This window comes from Chinchilla lanigera, unplaced genomic scaffold (genome assembly GCF_000276665.1).
Source record: "Chinchilla lanigera isolate Chin_1 unplaced genomic scaffold, ChiLan1.0 scaffold00127, whole genome shotgun sequence".
Taxonomy (NCBI): Eukaryota; Metazoa; Chordata; class Mammalia; order Rodentia; family Chinchillidae; genus Chinchilla; species Chinchilla lanigera.
This window is the reverse complement of record NW_004955528.1, coordinates 878775-893707: the sequence shown is the minus strand read 5'-3', so window position 1 is coordinate 893707 and position 14933 is coordinate 878775. Positions and strand designations below refer to the sequence as shown.

At 55.4% G+C, this 14933-nt stretch overlaps 1 protein-coding gene across 12 annotated transcripts; it reads left to right on the top strand.

The window, feature by feature from the left end:
• The first annotated feature begins 280 nt into the window (after window positions 1-280).
• Window positions 281-14871, top strand: Arfgap1 (ADP-ribosylation factor GTPase activating protein 1). 12 transcript variants are annotated; one of them, XM_013507465.1, is made up of 15 exons: window positions 281-432; window positions 3546-3609; window positions 4055-4164; window positions 4446-4617; window positions 5103-5203; window positions 5953-6039; window positions 6570-6666; window positions 8291-8347; window positions 9454-9486; window positions 10535-10564; window positions 11343-11399; window positions 12051-12110; window positions 12798-12874; window positions 13033-13125; window positions 13416-14871. In XM_013507465.1, exons 2-15 carry the CDS (start codon window positions 3550-3552, stop codon window positions 13750-13752), a joined length of 1371 nt encoding a protein of 456 aa, XP_013362919.1. In that variant the 5' UTR covers window positions 281-432; window positions 3546-3549; the 3' UTR covers window positions 13753-14871. The 12 variants fall into 12 exon arrangements, with proteins under 12 accessions (XP_013362919.1, XP_013362921.1, XP_013362924.1 ...); XM_013507467.1 differs by lacking the exon at window positions 12051-12110; XM_013507466.1 differs by lacking the exon at window positions 10535-10564 and having other exon boundaries at window positions 282-432.
• Window positions 14872-14933: the final 62 nt, after the last annotated feature.

Here is a 14933-nt window from a genome sequence, read left to right as displayed (position 1 = left end):
CCGCCTCGCCTCCGGCCAGTGCCCGCGAAGCCCCGGCTCCCCCGGCTGAGCGAGGCAGCTTCAAGGGTCCCAAGTTGCGGGAGCTCATTGCCACATTTTACGGGGTGCTGCCTGTACTGCTTACGAGGTCCGGAGCTGCCCATCGCCGCGCGGTCCACGTACGTCCGAGCGGAAGGACGAGGTACAGCGACCGGCCACGGGACCGCGCTTCCGGGCTCGGGAACGAAAGCGGAAGTCCCGCCCCGCTGGTCTCCCGTGAGGCCGTGCGAAGTGGGACGTAGCCGGAAGCTGCTGGCGGCTGGTGGGCGACCCGCACTCCCGGTGCGGCTCGGCGGTGCAGTGCGGCTCGGCGGTGCGCTGCCGGACCCTGGCCTAGTCGCGACCCGACCTCGACCCCAGCCCTGCCCGGCGGCCCTGTCCGCCTCCTGCCAGGTAAGCGCACGGCTTGGCGCCCCGACGCTGCCTGACGCCCCGGCTCCTCGGCAATGCCCCGCGCCCCCAGGACCTGGCCGCGTCCCCCGTCCTTTGCCAGTGTCCCCGCGAGCACCCGGCTCTCTCGCGTGTACCTCCCAGCCTTGCCGTCCTGCCGTGACCCCTCTCCGTCTGAAGCCGCTCTAGTCCCGCACGGGATCAGGAGTCGCCCACCAGTTAGTCCCCTCCAGCACCCGCTTCCCGAGCTCTTGCGGACGCAGACGCGGCCTGGCACAGCCCACTCGATTCCCGGGAATCCCACCGGCTTGCACCCCTCAGAAGGAAGGGGCTGTGCAGTCTCACCAGTCTCAGCTTGCTTTCTCGTTTTCGCCCTTTGACGTGGGCGATTGTTTCGGGGGAGGGAGGGAAAGACACGAAGACGAGGCGTTTAACTCTTTTTTCAGTTTACCTGTGTCTAGAAGAGCTATGCCCTGTTAAACAACTCCAAGCTGAGAAAGAATTCTACTTGTCTGTCTTAGGTCTCTTATTCCTGCCCTACGCAGTTAATGACAGCAGCAAAGTGGGGCCCTAACTGTTGGTCCAAAAGATAAGGTAGCTCTCAGCTTTGCTTGGACATCCGTTTCTGGGACCGTATCATGCCTTTCAAAGTTCTTTAGGATGAGGAACATGTACTTAGACATGGGTTCTTTGAGTACCTCAGACAGCTGTGAGAAAGACAATTAGTATTTCTCCCTGTTACCTGTTATGCAGATAGAGTCACCCTGTTACCTGTTAATGCAGATAGAGTCACTAGGAGTAAGCGATGTCCTGAAACGTCCCTTTAGGTCTCAGAGGCGGAGCATGCTCCAACTTAAAAAACAAATGTATTTTTGGTCTGACAAGTGGCTTAGTGAACTTAGTAAAAGTGAACTCATTTGCTTCGACATGTAAGGAGGAATGTTTTTGTCATCTGGGTTTCAGGTGTTGAGTTCCTGGACTGTTTCTCAACATAAGCAATATTTATGCTCTTGAAGTTAAGAGGCATTTGTTTTCGTGTTATGAAACTTAACATTTCAGATAACTAAAGGCACTTAAACACCCAAGATTAGCCGCACAGGAGAGTTAATGTAGCTCTACGCCAAGTCATTTACTTTTGGTGCTTTTTGTCTCTCAAGGAAGTCAGTGAGTCTTTCACACACTTAGAAATTCAGAGCAGTTTCACCAGGTCCTGACTTATTTTGCCTCTGCTCTGCTGACCAAGTTGTGGACACCTGAGCGCAAACACAGTGCCATGGAGTCAGGCTGAGTGAGAGAGCCGCACTGGTCTCTGTCTGCTGGCCCCTCTGTCAGAGTCACAGGGCCGCAGGTGACTGTTGTGAAAAGAGTGTGTTCAAAGGGCTTTGTGAAGCTCAAACCCGCTGTGGTGTCTCTGTGTGTTTATCCCAGTCTCAGCCTCGGTGCTGTGTATAAGTAGACTCTTACTGTGATTACAATATTCCTACTGAATGAGTCAGTCTGGGTCTGACTGCTGCAGGCTAGAAGAAGCATCATCATGTGGTTTCAAGCACTGTCCTCGCACAAAGAATTATGGAGGGGAAGGGAGCCTAGGGTGAGCTATAGGTTTTGTTTCATGCACATACAGAAAACAAATATTTTCTAATCTCAAATAGCTTAAAAATGGGCTCTAGTGAATGTTAAGAGGCAGGGACTTACAAAGGGAGAAGGTTGGGTGTATGGAGAATTAGCATTCTCCTTGGGGAATGCCTTATTTTTGCAGATTTAGATTTAAAATGGTTGAGCATGGTGGCACATGGCTATAATCCTGGCACTCTGGGAGGCTGAGACAGGAGGATCACAAATTCAAGCCTAGCCTGAGCAACTTAGTAAGTTAGTGAGAGCCTGTCTCAAAATTAAAATAAGGATTGAGGATATAACTCAGTGCAGAGGCCCTGGGTTCAGTCCTCAGTACTGTGATATGATGATGATGATAGTAATAATAATATAGGGCACAGTTTTCTGATTTTTTTTTAGTACTGGGAATCTGATTTATTATTTTTTTAAATTGCACATCAGAATAAGCTCCACCTAACTGAACAGAAAAGCCAATCTAATCAGTTGTCTTCAGCACAGCATTGAAGTAGCAAGGAGAGAACCCTGAAAGTATCAACAGTGCCGCTGTGTGTAACTCCCACCGCTTGCAGGGTGCTTGTGTGCTTTCTGTATTTGGGCTGCTCTGTGAATTGGAGGAGGGAGCAGCGTGTGGGTCCATTAGAGAGGTAGATGAGCTCTTGAAAGGTGACCCCACAGCTGGGGGTTGGCAGGGCAGCAGTGACCTCAGGTCCTGGCCCTGCCTGCAACCCAGGCCCATTGGTGCTGGCCCTTGCAGAGCTCAGGAAGTTACCTTACATCTGACACTGCTGCTGGTGCCACCCTCTTCCTCCAGCTTTGACTTCCTGGTTGTGAACTAAGTGGGGCCCCAGTTGAAGTTGAGTTTCGCTGCAGCTGCTAGTTCTATAAAGAAATAAGTAGCTGTTCTCTTCAGCTTGAGCCTCGTTGCTGCTGCCCCCACCGGGGTCGCTGGGAGTCGAGTGGTATGTGGGCCACAGTTCTTGTCCTGCAGTGGCCTCACCGTCTGGCATTTCTGCCTCTCAGAATGGCCCCACCAAGGACCTACCTGCAGACCCTCCAGCAGGCTGGCCTCTTCACACCATCAGTCAGGAACATGTCTTTGCCCGGCCTCAAAGGCCGGGGGCCCAGCCTCTGTCATACTTATTTTTTAGATAGAGTCACGTTTAACAGTCAATTTGTGCGTGTTTTGTAAAGAACTTGCTGTGAGACAGGACCTTTTGTGAATCATGGAGTCTCGGTGGTACTTAGCGTGGATGCCACCAGTTATTTCTTGGCATCCCTAAGCACTGCCCTGGCATGGCCTGGGGCACCACAGAGGGTAGAGAAGAGGAGCCTCAGTGAGTGGGCTGTGCACTGCTCGTAGGGGGCAACATTGCCCTGTCCCCTCCAAGGGACTCCCCAAAAGTTTTCGGAGTTTCCGCTCGGTAGTGGTTTTGAGCTGTCTGTTTATTTGCTTGTAAAGTGATCCATTTGTAAACTTAAGGGTTTGTTTTCCTCCTTTGCAGCATTATGGCGAGCCCAAGGACCAGGAAAGTTCTCAAAGAAGTCAGAGTGCAAGATGAGAACAATGTGAGTGTACGCCTTGGGGTGCTTGTGCAGCCACGGGGTGCTTGTGCTTCCACGGCCTGTGCACCCTGGCCGTGCCTCGTGGTTGTGTGCCACTCCTTGGAGTGGTCGGTGGAGCTGACCAGTGTCGTGGGGGGCTCACTGATGCAGTTGTAGGGGGCGGAGCTCCTGCTGTGGTGCTCAGGTTGCACCCACGGTTTACTTCATCTTTCTCATAAAAGTTTTATGGTGGGGGCTGTTCCTCTTAATGCTGGTGTCTAGGCTTCACCCAGACCCCCCCTCCCTTGGAACCCAGGCAGCCCCTCCATGCTTGCCGGCGCTGGCTCTCTCCCTCAGGCCTTGCATATGCTGCTTGCCCCTCCTCTGCACCTTTCTGGGGACATGTCTTGGGTCTTTGGGGTCAGACTCTGCCCTTAGTACCTGCTGAGTTGCACGTGGCCCTTTGCAGGTTTGTTTTGAGTGTGGTGCATTCAACCCTCAGTGGGTCAGCGTGACCTACGGCATCTGGATCTGTCTGGAGTGCTCTGGGAAACACCGCGGGCTTGGGGTGCATCTCAGGTCAGTGTCCTGCTGCTCAGCCCTGTGGATCCTCTTGTCTAACCTCGCATCTGGGTCACAGTGGGCACCTGTCACCCAAAGTACTGTTTGACCAGGGGCTGCTCCCCACTCAGTGCCACTCTGGCCAGGCTCATCAGCTGCTGGCTGCGCAGCCTCCTTGTAGCCTCTTTTAGCTTCTGTCTCACTACAAGAAACACTGTGTCTGGTTCACAGCCCGCCCTAGGTGGGGAGGCTCCTTTATCTGCCTGGCCCTGGATAACCGGTGTGCCTCTGGTTCCTAGCTTCGTGCGCTCTGTTACAATGGACAAGTGGAAGGACATGGAGCTCGAGAAGATGAAGGCTGGTGGGAATGCCAAGTTCCGAGAGTTCCTGGAGTCACAGGAGGATTACGACCCGTGCTGGTCCCTGCAGGACAAGTACAACAGCAAAGCTGCAGCACTCTTCAGGGACAAGGTAAACACAGGCCTGCTTGCTCTTTCTGGTGTCCAGGCTGTGCCACCAGTTCATGGCAGCTGGAACATAGCTTCGGGGGCACTGAGTCACCACATTTGTGGCACGTTGTCAGTTGAGACTGCGCATAGCTCAGGTGTAAACAAAGACATGTGACCCTTGCCTCATCCAGAGCAAGCTCTTCTTCCTGCCTGAGGAGGGACCAAGTGCCCTATAATTAACTGGAGGAGAGGAACTGATTATAATGCCTCTCATACATCTTGGCGGCAATGCCTCTGAGAAATTGGCAAGCCTGTTGTTCTGGGGCCAGATAAATGCATCCCTATGCATTTGAAGTTTGAACTACACTGACTGCAAGCTCGCTCACTCTGTCACTCATCACAGGCAGCATGAGGCCCAGGGGAGCTGCCTGCGGGGCACTGGCATGTGGGGTCGAGTGCCCTGAGGGGAAGTGTGCGCACCCTAACAGTCTCCTGTCCTCTTCTCAGGTGGCCACTCTGGCTGAAGGCAGAGAATGGTCTCTGGAGTCATCGCCTGCCCAGAACTGGACCCCACCTCAGCCCAAGATACTGGCATCCACGGCCCACCGGTAGTTACTCCTGCTGGCCAGGCCTAGTACTGTTCCCAGTGGACCCTAATCTTGGCTGTAGCTCAGGACTCCGCAGAAGCTTTCTTTCCCCCACTGCCATGGAAATGACTCCAACTGAGCTGTTTGCAAAGCCAGCTTTAGAAACTGCTGCAACAGTATGGGTTTTTAGAGAAAATTTACCCAGTGCATTGCACCCTGTTCAGACAGGCTTGGCATGTCTCCTTCTAGGTGTGTTGTATGGCCGTAGGATGGTAGCAGGCTGGGGATGTGGATAGTTGCCCGTCACCCTGCGGCCCCCCCACAATGGCTGCGTCGCAGGTCCCGCTGCAGGGACTCTCCTGTGTGGAGGCAGGAGCAGGTCAGCAGGGCACAGGAGGCTCTCTGTGCCCTGGGAGCCAGCACAACCTTGCTGTCCTGTAGGACCACCAGGAGGCCTTCACACTGCTGCAGCTTCAGCTTGTTTCCTGACTTGGGGCCTCCCACCTTTCCCACTAGTGTGTGGCATTCTGTCTGCTGCTTTTCAGACCCTTGAGGCTGTCCTTACTGTGGCTTCAGTAGCTGAGCCCAAGCATCCCTTGGGGACGGAGCTGGAGCCCAGACTCACCTAGGTGCCTTCCAGGTTTATGGGAAGGGCTTTTGCACTCAGACACGTGATTCCAGTTGGCATTGCCAGGCCACCTGCTGGGTCACAGCCCGCCACCTCCTGCTCCTCCTGGTGCTGGCTATGCTGACCTCTGACTCCATTTCAGACCCTCTGGCCAGCCACAGAATGTGACGGCTTCTGCTGACAAGGCTTTCGAAGACTGGCTGAATGATGACCTTGGCTCCTACCAAGGGTAAGGCCTGGGAAGCAGGCAATGCTTCAGGTGTCTGGGGGAGGTTTAGGCGATGAGGACAGGCTGCTTCCTTCTGTGGGCTGAGCAGTCAGCGTGTGCGCATGCACAGCCAGTCCCGGCCAGGTAGGTTTGAATTGGGAGTCTTGAGTATAGAGAAAACTGAACACTGAACAAAAGGAACAAAAGGAACACTGGTGTCTAGGCTGAACACTGAACAAAAGGAAGCATTTTCTTCATGTCAGCTGCCTGGCCTGTGAGTAAATTTGTATCCCTAAAGCCACTGATTAAGTTACTTCGATGCTTCTTCCAGAAACCCTGGTTATGAGGGTTTGGGTCTTTCTGGGGACCCTCAGACAGTGTGGTAGGGGGACTTTGTAGTGTGCATGCCAGTGACTTGTGTGTAAGTTCTGCTGGAAGCAGCACGTCCTGTGGGGGTCAACATGTCTGGGAGGTGGGGGGCCAGGGTCTGGGCTATGTAGGAATGGCGAGATTCAGGCAGTGGCTTCTCCCCATCTGTCCTTCCTTCTCAGGGCCCAGGAGAACCGCTATGTGGGGTTTGGGAACACGGTGCCACCTCAGAAGAGAGAAGATGATTTCCTTAACAACGCCATGTCCTCCCTGTACTCGGTAGGACTCCAGGCCCTGCAGGGTGCCCCTGCAGCAGACACAGTTCAAGGGGTGGCCCAGGCCCGGGCGGTGTGGACAGCCCCCCATGGCCTGCTCTGATGGGTCTGGTTGGAGGCCCCCCTCCTTATTCTCAGTGGAATTTCCTTCTAAAAATATGGTTTAAATTATTTAGATCCAAAATACATTACAAAATACATATTTTGAATTTAACAAGGTACACTCCTTCAAAGAGCTGAAGGTCCTGTGGAACCTAGCAGCCTATTGGTGCTGCCTGACGCAGACCCAACCTCCCTGGGTATCTGTGTCTCATGGGTGTACCCAGGAGGTGAGGTCCTGGTGCAGACACCAGACAGGCCTGGTGTCTTCTCAGGTGGCAGTGTGCAGCTTTGCAGTGTCTGCCTGTGTAGGGGCTTCTGGAAGTTCAAGGGCAGATATTCTGGGTGTGACATCCCAGGCCAGCTGTTGAGTATAGAAATACATTTTGTCAACCCTTCTTTTTCCTGCCTTTTACATGATTTTTAAAAAAATTTTATGTCAAAATTTCCTTTTATTGCAACTCAAATCACTTTAAAAATTTTATTGATACATGTTTGTAGTACAGAATGATTACATTTTTGTGGGGATTGGTGCATGGACATAAGGCATCTCAATTCATTTTCACCCCCTCCCCTTTCAGTCCTCCCCAGTCCTTCCGCTCTTGGTTCCTTTCCCATTTGCAAAAGTTCTGTTTCCTTTTTTTTTCTTTGATTCCTTTTTTTCATCCCCTTTCTCTCTCTTCCCTCCCTTCATCAACTGCCCCCCTTCCCAGTTAAAAAAGATCTCCTTCCTTCTGTTACCTGTATTTTGTTCTTTATTTATATTTTGGGTTTCTTATATAAGAAAAACCATTTTTAAAAGTGCTGTTTTTGTTCCTGACATGCACTCTTATGTGCTATAATCCCTGCTACATGGGAAGCTGAGGCAAGAGGACTGCAGGTTTGCGGCCAACACGAACAACTTAGCACGACCTTGTCTTTAAAAAAAGGGTTAACTTTTTTTTTTAAGTCGTAAGCTGGGTGTGGTGGCATACATCTGTAATTCCAGCACTTGGGAGGCTGAGGCAGGAAGATTGCTATAAGTTCAAGGCCAGCCAAAACTACATAGTAAGACTGTTTAAAAAAAAAAACAAAAAAAACATGAAAAAGGGTTGAGGGTCACTGGGGACATAGCTTAGTGGAAGAACACCTCTGGGTCCAATCCCCAGTTCCACCAACTCAGTGAACAAGTGAATGAGTGGATTTACCTTAGCAGGCTTAGGAGAAGACCTTGAACTCACGGAAAGGCTGTGATCCTGTTCACCCACGGTCTGCTCTCAGAGGTGGGAGGGGACCCACAGACTGCCTGGCCCTGGGGGTCTCCCTGTGACGCGGCCAGTTCCCTTGTGCAGACAGCCTGGTGCACTCTGAGCCATGTGCTGGTGGCCAGGGGGTGGGGTGTGCTAGGTACCTCACTCACTCACAAGCGGCAGGGACGGCAGGGGTGTTTGCGGTGCCCCTGCAGAATGCTCTCTGGCTGCTGAGGTGGGCAGAGCACAGTGCCCATAGGATCTGGGCACAGCCAGCTTCCTCCTCTGTTGCCTCCTCAGGGCTGGAGCAGTTTTACCACCGGAGCAAGCAAGTTTGCCTCTGCAGCTAAGGAAGGCGTAAGTACCCTTGCGGTGTGTGCCGGCTGCCGCCTACTGGCGGCCGGGGAGACAGAGGTACTGAGGGGTCCTGTAGGCTCTTGCTTCCCAGCAGAGAGGCCCAAGGCTTTGGCAGCCACAGGACAACCCAGGTGTTCTTGCTGTGGTCCCAGATGTTTCTATGGTTACCTCCCTGCAGAGGTTGATCTTCCCTTTTGTGGGGGCAGATGTGACCCTGGCTGATCCCACACCTCTGCTCTCACCCACTGAGTAGGTTGTGAGTGCCTCTGGGTCTTCAGTGTAGTGGTGAGGTGGGCTGGATTTTCTTGCGGTTTTTTTTTTTTTTTTTTTTTTTTTTTTTTTTTTTTTTTTGCTTGAAATGAAGGAAGGGCTTGGGAGTTTGGTTGGGACAGGTGGTGGTGTCCACGAAGAATGTGCCTCAGCAGTGATCTGACAAGCCCTGGAGGAGGAGGCAGGCTGCCCGAACATAGTACCCAGAAGGAGCAGGCCCTGGAGGAGAGCGCCTGGGCTGGACCATGTGGCCATGATGCCAGATGGAGCAGGGACGGAGGCGGCCTGGCCCAATGAGCCCAGCCAGCTGGAAGCCACTGGGTGGCTCTTGCTTTCCCGCACGCGGCAGTGGCTTTGCTGGAGCTCTGTGCTCTTGACAAGGACTGAGGCTCCGTGTGTCCTCGGGTGCCTGTCACTGGCTTTGCCCTCTCCTTGCAGCAAGTAGTGTGTGGGCAGCCATGTGCCTGGGTGTGCTGGGCACCGAGTTGCCGCCACAGTGGGCCAGAGCAGGGCTTGGGTGGTGGGAGGACCACTGAGGACAGTGCTGGTGGCTGCCGGGCCTGGCTCTCAGAGATGGAGCTGGCTCTGTGCTTCCTCCATCCTTGGTGTGGCCTGGGTGTGCCCCAAGCCCTCAGCAGTGCCTGGAGCACGTATTTATGCTAATCCAGGCCTTGCCGGAGCTGTGGGCACCTTGGAGCTGTCGCCAGGTTAGCACTGTCAGTGTGGGTGGCATCAGGAGACAGTGCTGGGACTGAACCATCCTCGCTCTGCAGAAGTGGAGTTTAGTGGTCAGCGTTAAGATTACTGACTAAAATGCTCTTTGTTTTTCCTTTTAGGCTACAAAGTTTGGATCCCAAGCAAGTCAAAAGGTAAAAAAGAGAAGCTTTTTCCCACCCTGGTACCAGGGATTGAACGCAGGGCCTTTACACTGAGCTGTGTCCCCATTGTGAATAATTCTTGTTCTTAATTCAAGGCAGTGTCTTAGTTTGCCCAGGCTGGACTTGCACTTGGTGATCCTGCTGCCTCAGCCTCCCAGAGTGCTGGGTTATAGGTGTGCAGCAACATGCCCAGCAAAAGAGGAGCTTTTGCCTGGTATGTTTTAAAACTCTTGGGCGGAGGATATAGCTCAGCAGCACAGCACCTGCCTGGCAAGCACGAGGTCCTGAGTTTGATTCCCAGTACCAAAAAAAATAAAAACTTCTTGTGAGTCTGATGGGGGCCTTGGCTCCCATAATCACATCTGTGTGGCCACTGCAGTGCTGCACAGGAGGCTGCCCCTGTGTAGGGCCTCCCCGCTCCCTGGCATCCAGTACAGAAGGAGGCCACAGTGCAGCTAGCCTGGCCTGGGACAGGACTGGACACTGGTATGCAGCCGCCTGGCCACAGGAGGTGCACCTTGGCTGTTCCCTGAGGTGGCATGATATTTGGATGCCGTAGTAGTCTGTGGTCTTGATGTTTCTTTTTTCCTCAAAACCTGGTGTGCCCCTAGCATTGCCCTGAGGTGCAAAGAGTCTGGTCAGGGCTCTGCTGTGCTGTGGGCAGGTTTTTAGGGCCTGCCCTCAAGCCCCGAACAAGGAGGGGCAGCTGTCATGCAGCCCCTTCCCCCTGCGATGCAGCACTTACTGTCCGCTGGGCTCTTCAGCCTCTGAGGGCTTTTCTGGCCCTGCACACCGCTAGCCACCCACCCTGGGAGCACTTCCCTGGCTCGTCTCTGAGCCTCTGTCAGGCTGACTCACACCCGTGTGGAATGGGTAAGTTCAGAGCAGGCTGGCTGGAGGTCTGGCGACGCCCACCTGCGGCACCATTAGCGAGAGCTCAGCCAAGGGGTGCATTCTCAGGTGTTGCCCGGTTGCTAAATGCTGCTCCTACCACCTTGCTCTCTCTCTGCTAACCTGTGTCCGTGCCGTCTGGGTCAAGTTTTGGGGTTACAAGCAGCAGCCAGAGCCGGTAAAGCCCCATGTCTGCTGGTGCATGCTGCCCGAGTCTGCTGAGCACGTGCTGCCCCCGCCCACACCTGCCCCACGTGCCTGCCGTCCGCGTGAGCTGTGTCCACACCATCTTTCTGCCTGCAGCTTCTCGCAAGACCCAGAGCCCAGGGCCTGTCGATGAGGCGCACTGGCTGGGCCAGGTGGAGCCCCGGGAAATGGGCTGCTTGGCACGGTTCTGATGTTATGGTTTAATTACCTCTAATCAAATAGTCAGTACCCAGGAGAATTCCACCCTGCTGGGGACTGTCCTTCCTGTGTTATGGAATTCGTCCTCTTAAAATCTTCCTCTGTGCTTTTACCTTCCTTGAGAACATGTGGTGTCCCGGGGCCTTGCGGCCCCACAGTGCTGTAGGAGACGCTGTGTCCTCTCTGCTCTCTGCCCAGCCTCTGTGCCACTTCTCTCCTGGTGGGACCCTGGGAGGGGAGAGAGGCACCTACAGCCACTAGGGGTCGCTGTTGACCCTGCTGCCCTTGATCTGTGAGCTGCCGCCTGCTGTCTGGCTGGCCAAGCCCGGGAGAGGACTGTGGAGCAGCTCCCTTCACACCGCAGGCCTTGCTTTGTGAGGGCCTCCCTCTTCCTGTTGTCATCTGCTGCCCTTCTGTGACCCGTGGCTCACTGCCCTGTGTACCCAAGTCCCGCTGCTTCCCCTACATGGCAAAGCTTGCGCTTCCCTGTACTGCCCGTGTTCTGTGGTGAGCATTGCTTCCTGGACCTCACAAAGTGTCCCTTCCAACAGGCTTCAGAGTTGGGCCACAGCCTGAACGAGAATGTCCTCAAGCCTGCACAGGAGAAGGTATGGGCAGCACCGGTGGCCAAAAGGCGCTGCGTTCACCAGGTCCCTGGTTTCTGGGGGAGCAGATGCGTGACAGGGGCATTGTGCTGTTCTGCACCCCTGCGTCAGCGAGGCCAGCTCCACCCGCTCCTCTGGTTAAGGTCCCTGCCAAGGTCCCGCCCACCGTCTCCGGGCTCACCCTTGCTCTGCCACTTACCCCAGTCGCCTGCCCTCAGAGGGCGTGAGCAAAGCATGAACCAGCCCAGGCAGGAGGCACTTCTGAGGAAGGATGCAGCCTGCATGGCAAAGAGGTCTTGATGTTGAAGCCAGTGTTGGGGTCTCAGGTCATTATTATTTGTGGTTCTGGGGATTGAACCCAAGGCCTTAACACTGAGCTACATCCCCAACCCTTGTATTTTACATTTTGAGACAAGGTCTCACTAAATTGCTAAGTTACCCAAGTTGGACTCAAACTTAATACTCTCCTGCCTCAGCCTCCCAGAGTGCTGGGATTATGGGCATGTGCTACTAAGCCTGGCTTACTGTCAGTCTTTTTTGGGGTTTAATGTGACAGGTGGTTCCCCGGCAGCTGTTTTAGGGGATTTCACACCTGAGGTCTCCATTTTTCTTTGAAGCTTTAATCCCCTAACAGTGCCCTTTCAATCTGCACAGGTGAAGGAGGGAAGGATTTTTGAGGATGTGTCCAGTGGGGTCTCTCATTTGGCGTCCAAGGTAGGGCAGGCCCTGCCTGCCATACGGGTGCAGCCAGAGCCAGTCTCCATATTCCAGCCCTGTGGCCTGGTGCCAACCATGGAGGTGGCCCAGGAGCTGTATCTCACGGGCCTCGGCCAGCCGTGATGGCGGCCACTGTCCTCTGGCTGTCTGAGGGCTTGAGGAATATGGAAACAGCTCAACCAGCGGGGCTTTGTCAGCTGCTAACCTGTCGCTCCTCCTTCCCCTTGTCTCACTTGCTGCCTTTGGGCCTTTCTGAGGTAAGTGCTGGTGTGATCTCTGCCTTGGAGCCTGCTGAGGTGTGCGTAGTGTCTGTCATGTTCCCAGCATGTAGTGTCCTGGGTGGGGCCAGCGTGTTCGGGCCTTCTGTCCACTGTCGTAAAGACAAGGCCTGTGCTGGCCAGCAGCATCCACTGACAGGAGTGTGAGCCTGTGAATACAGCCTTGTGCTGGCCCCACTGCAGCAATAGATTCAGGGTGAACCGTGGGGAAGGGGCAGCCCCTGACGGGAAATCTAGCAGTGGGCACCTCACACATTACCCGAGCACCGCTCTGTGCTGTGTGTGTGCCTGTGTCTCGCACTCCCAGTGTCACTTAGGTCTCAGCAGGGCCGTTGGCGGTTGTGTTTGGGTTGAAGGCAGAGGCCCCTGCGGAGCAGCCCCTGCCCAGCCTCTGGTCTCCCTCCAGGTCCAGGGAGCCGGCAGTAAGGGATGGCGGGATGTCACCACCTTCTTCTCTGGAAAAACAGATGAGCACTCAGACAGGTATGCGTGCCCCACCAGGGCCCTGTGTCCCTCATCCTGGGCTGAGAGACTGTGGTGTCCCTAGTGCAGCATCCCCAGCCAGTGTCCTGCCTTTGTGTGGGTGTCATGCTCAGTGACCTCTCTGCCCGAGACACGGCCTGCCTGCTCCCCTACCCTAGGCCCCCACGGCTCCCTGCTCATAGGCAGAAGGCCACATCCTCCTTTCCTCATGTTCTCTTCGGTGTGTCAGGGGACCATCTCAGTCCTCTCAGGTGAGCCACCAGTGGTGCCCTGGGCCCTCTGCAGAGTGACAGAACCAGTTCCCACCTGGTGCCTGTGGGCCCAAGAGTGGCTGGGAAGTGCTGCCTGTCTAGGTGTAGGTGCAGGGGCAGTGAAGCTGCGGGGGGCTGTGGCCACACATGGGCTGTGGGGTTCCAAGAGGGGGCTGGGCCCACGGAGTGGTTCTCCGTGCCCCTAAAACCCAAGATGCTGGAGCCAGGGGACGGACAGTGTGAGTATGTGGTTTGTGACATCTGTTGAGTGTCTCCCTCTCTGTGAAAAGGCCCATGGAGAGCCAGAGCTACCAGAACAGCAGTGGGGATAATTTCCAGAACAACACCATTGACCAGAGCTTCTGGGAGACCTTCGGCAGCTCCGAGCCCTCCAAGGCCAAGTCCCCGAGCAGTGACAGCTGGACCTGCGCAGACGCCTCCACAGGAAGGAGGAGCTCGGACAGCTGGGATGTGTGGGGCTCGGGCTCTGCGTCCAACAACAGGCACAGCAACAGCGACGGCTGGGAGAGCTGGGAGGGCGCGGGTGGGGAGGGCAGGGCCAAGGCCCCCAAGAAGGCGGCTGCGTCCGCGGCTGTGGACGAGGGCTGGGACAACCAGAACTGGTAGTGCCGGCTGTCCTGCCCGGCCCTGCAGGGTGGCTGCTGTGTTTGCACTCTGCCCTCATCCATTCCCCCTTCTGTTTGATCCAAGCAAGAGCAGTGACTGCAGCACCAGGATGGCATCCCAGGCAGGACTTGAGGGGTGCCACCTCCAACCCCGGTCGAGCGCCTGGCAGCGCCCGGCCACACGGGATGCCGATCGCAGGCCAGGGGTCCCCCCAGCCTCTGGACTCCGTTCTTGGGACGGGATGCCATCGAAAGCAGGAGTCTGCTGCTGCCGGAGGTGGCCAGGCACAGGGCTCTCGGCAATGCCAGACATGTATTTCTGTTGAAATGTGTTTTTAACTTTCAAGAAGTGGGCTAGCTGTTTTTTTTTTCTTTTTGAAGAAGATGCCTGAAGTCTTAAAGGTGGAGATGCTGAAAGCAATACCAGAGCTCGCACTGCCATCGGACCCCTCCCCCAGCCCGTGTCTGTGGCATATGCTGTGAAACTCACCCCTCAAGCTCTAGCTTTCCTGGGGCGCCGTCCCGCCTCAGTTTCTCTGGATGAGCCTCACAGCTCTGTGGCTCCGGCCTCTCCTGATGCAGAGCTGACCTCAGCACTTGAACACTTCCCTTGCCGACACGGAAACGGGAACAGAGTGCCGGCAGCCTTGGTGTGGCCGCCCCTCTGTGCTGGTGCAGGGGCTGCTAGGGAGGGCAGACAGGAGAGCACAGGGCTCCTGGGCCACTTTGGGGGTCCAGGGTGGCTTCCCTGGAGCTGCGCGCCCAGCTGAAGGACACCGAGCAGTCTGGGCCTGCGATGGCCAGGCCCTCCCTCAGCCTGAGCACTGCGAGGTCCTCCTACACCCACCTCATCTCAGGCCTGGCCGTCGGGTCTCACTGACCACGTGGAGCCTCCCAGGCTCTGAACCTGTCACCCATGTGAAGTGCAAGCCGTGTGGGCTCCCCGGACCGTGGGACACGTGTTCTGTGGGCACCATGCCTGCGATGCCAGCACCTTGGTCTGACTGCCCTTCCCCCAGGATCTGATGACTACGCTGCTATGGCATAGCTGGAGGGTGGGGGCCCTCTCCTGCACCACCTCTCTGTGCCCTCGGTTTGACCAGCAGTGCATGCACCTGAAGCGCCCGTGTGGTTTATGTGTAGCAAGCGCGCTCCTCCCCTCTGCTGCTGTGCTCCACTGCC

Bases quoted from the DNA above. Each gene is read 5' to 3' on its own strand.
- Arfgap1 (XM_013507465.1), top strand. From the start codon at position 3,550: ATGGCGAGCCCAAGGACCAGGAAAGTTCTCAAAGAAGTCAGAGTGCAA. The intron at 5,204-5,952 runs GTAGTTACTCCT...ACTCCATTTCAG, and splicing joins CTGGCATCCACGGCCCACCG to ACCCTCTGGCCAGCCACAGA. The intron at 9,487-10,534 runs GTAAAAAAGAGA...GTCTGGGTCAAG, and splicing joins GATCCCAAGCAAGTCAAAAG to TTTTGGGGTTACAAGCAGCA.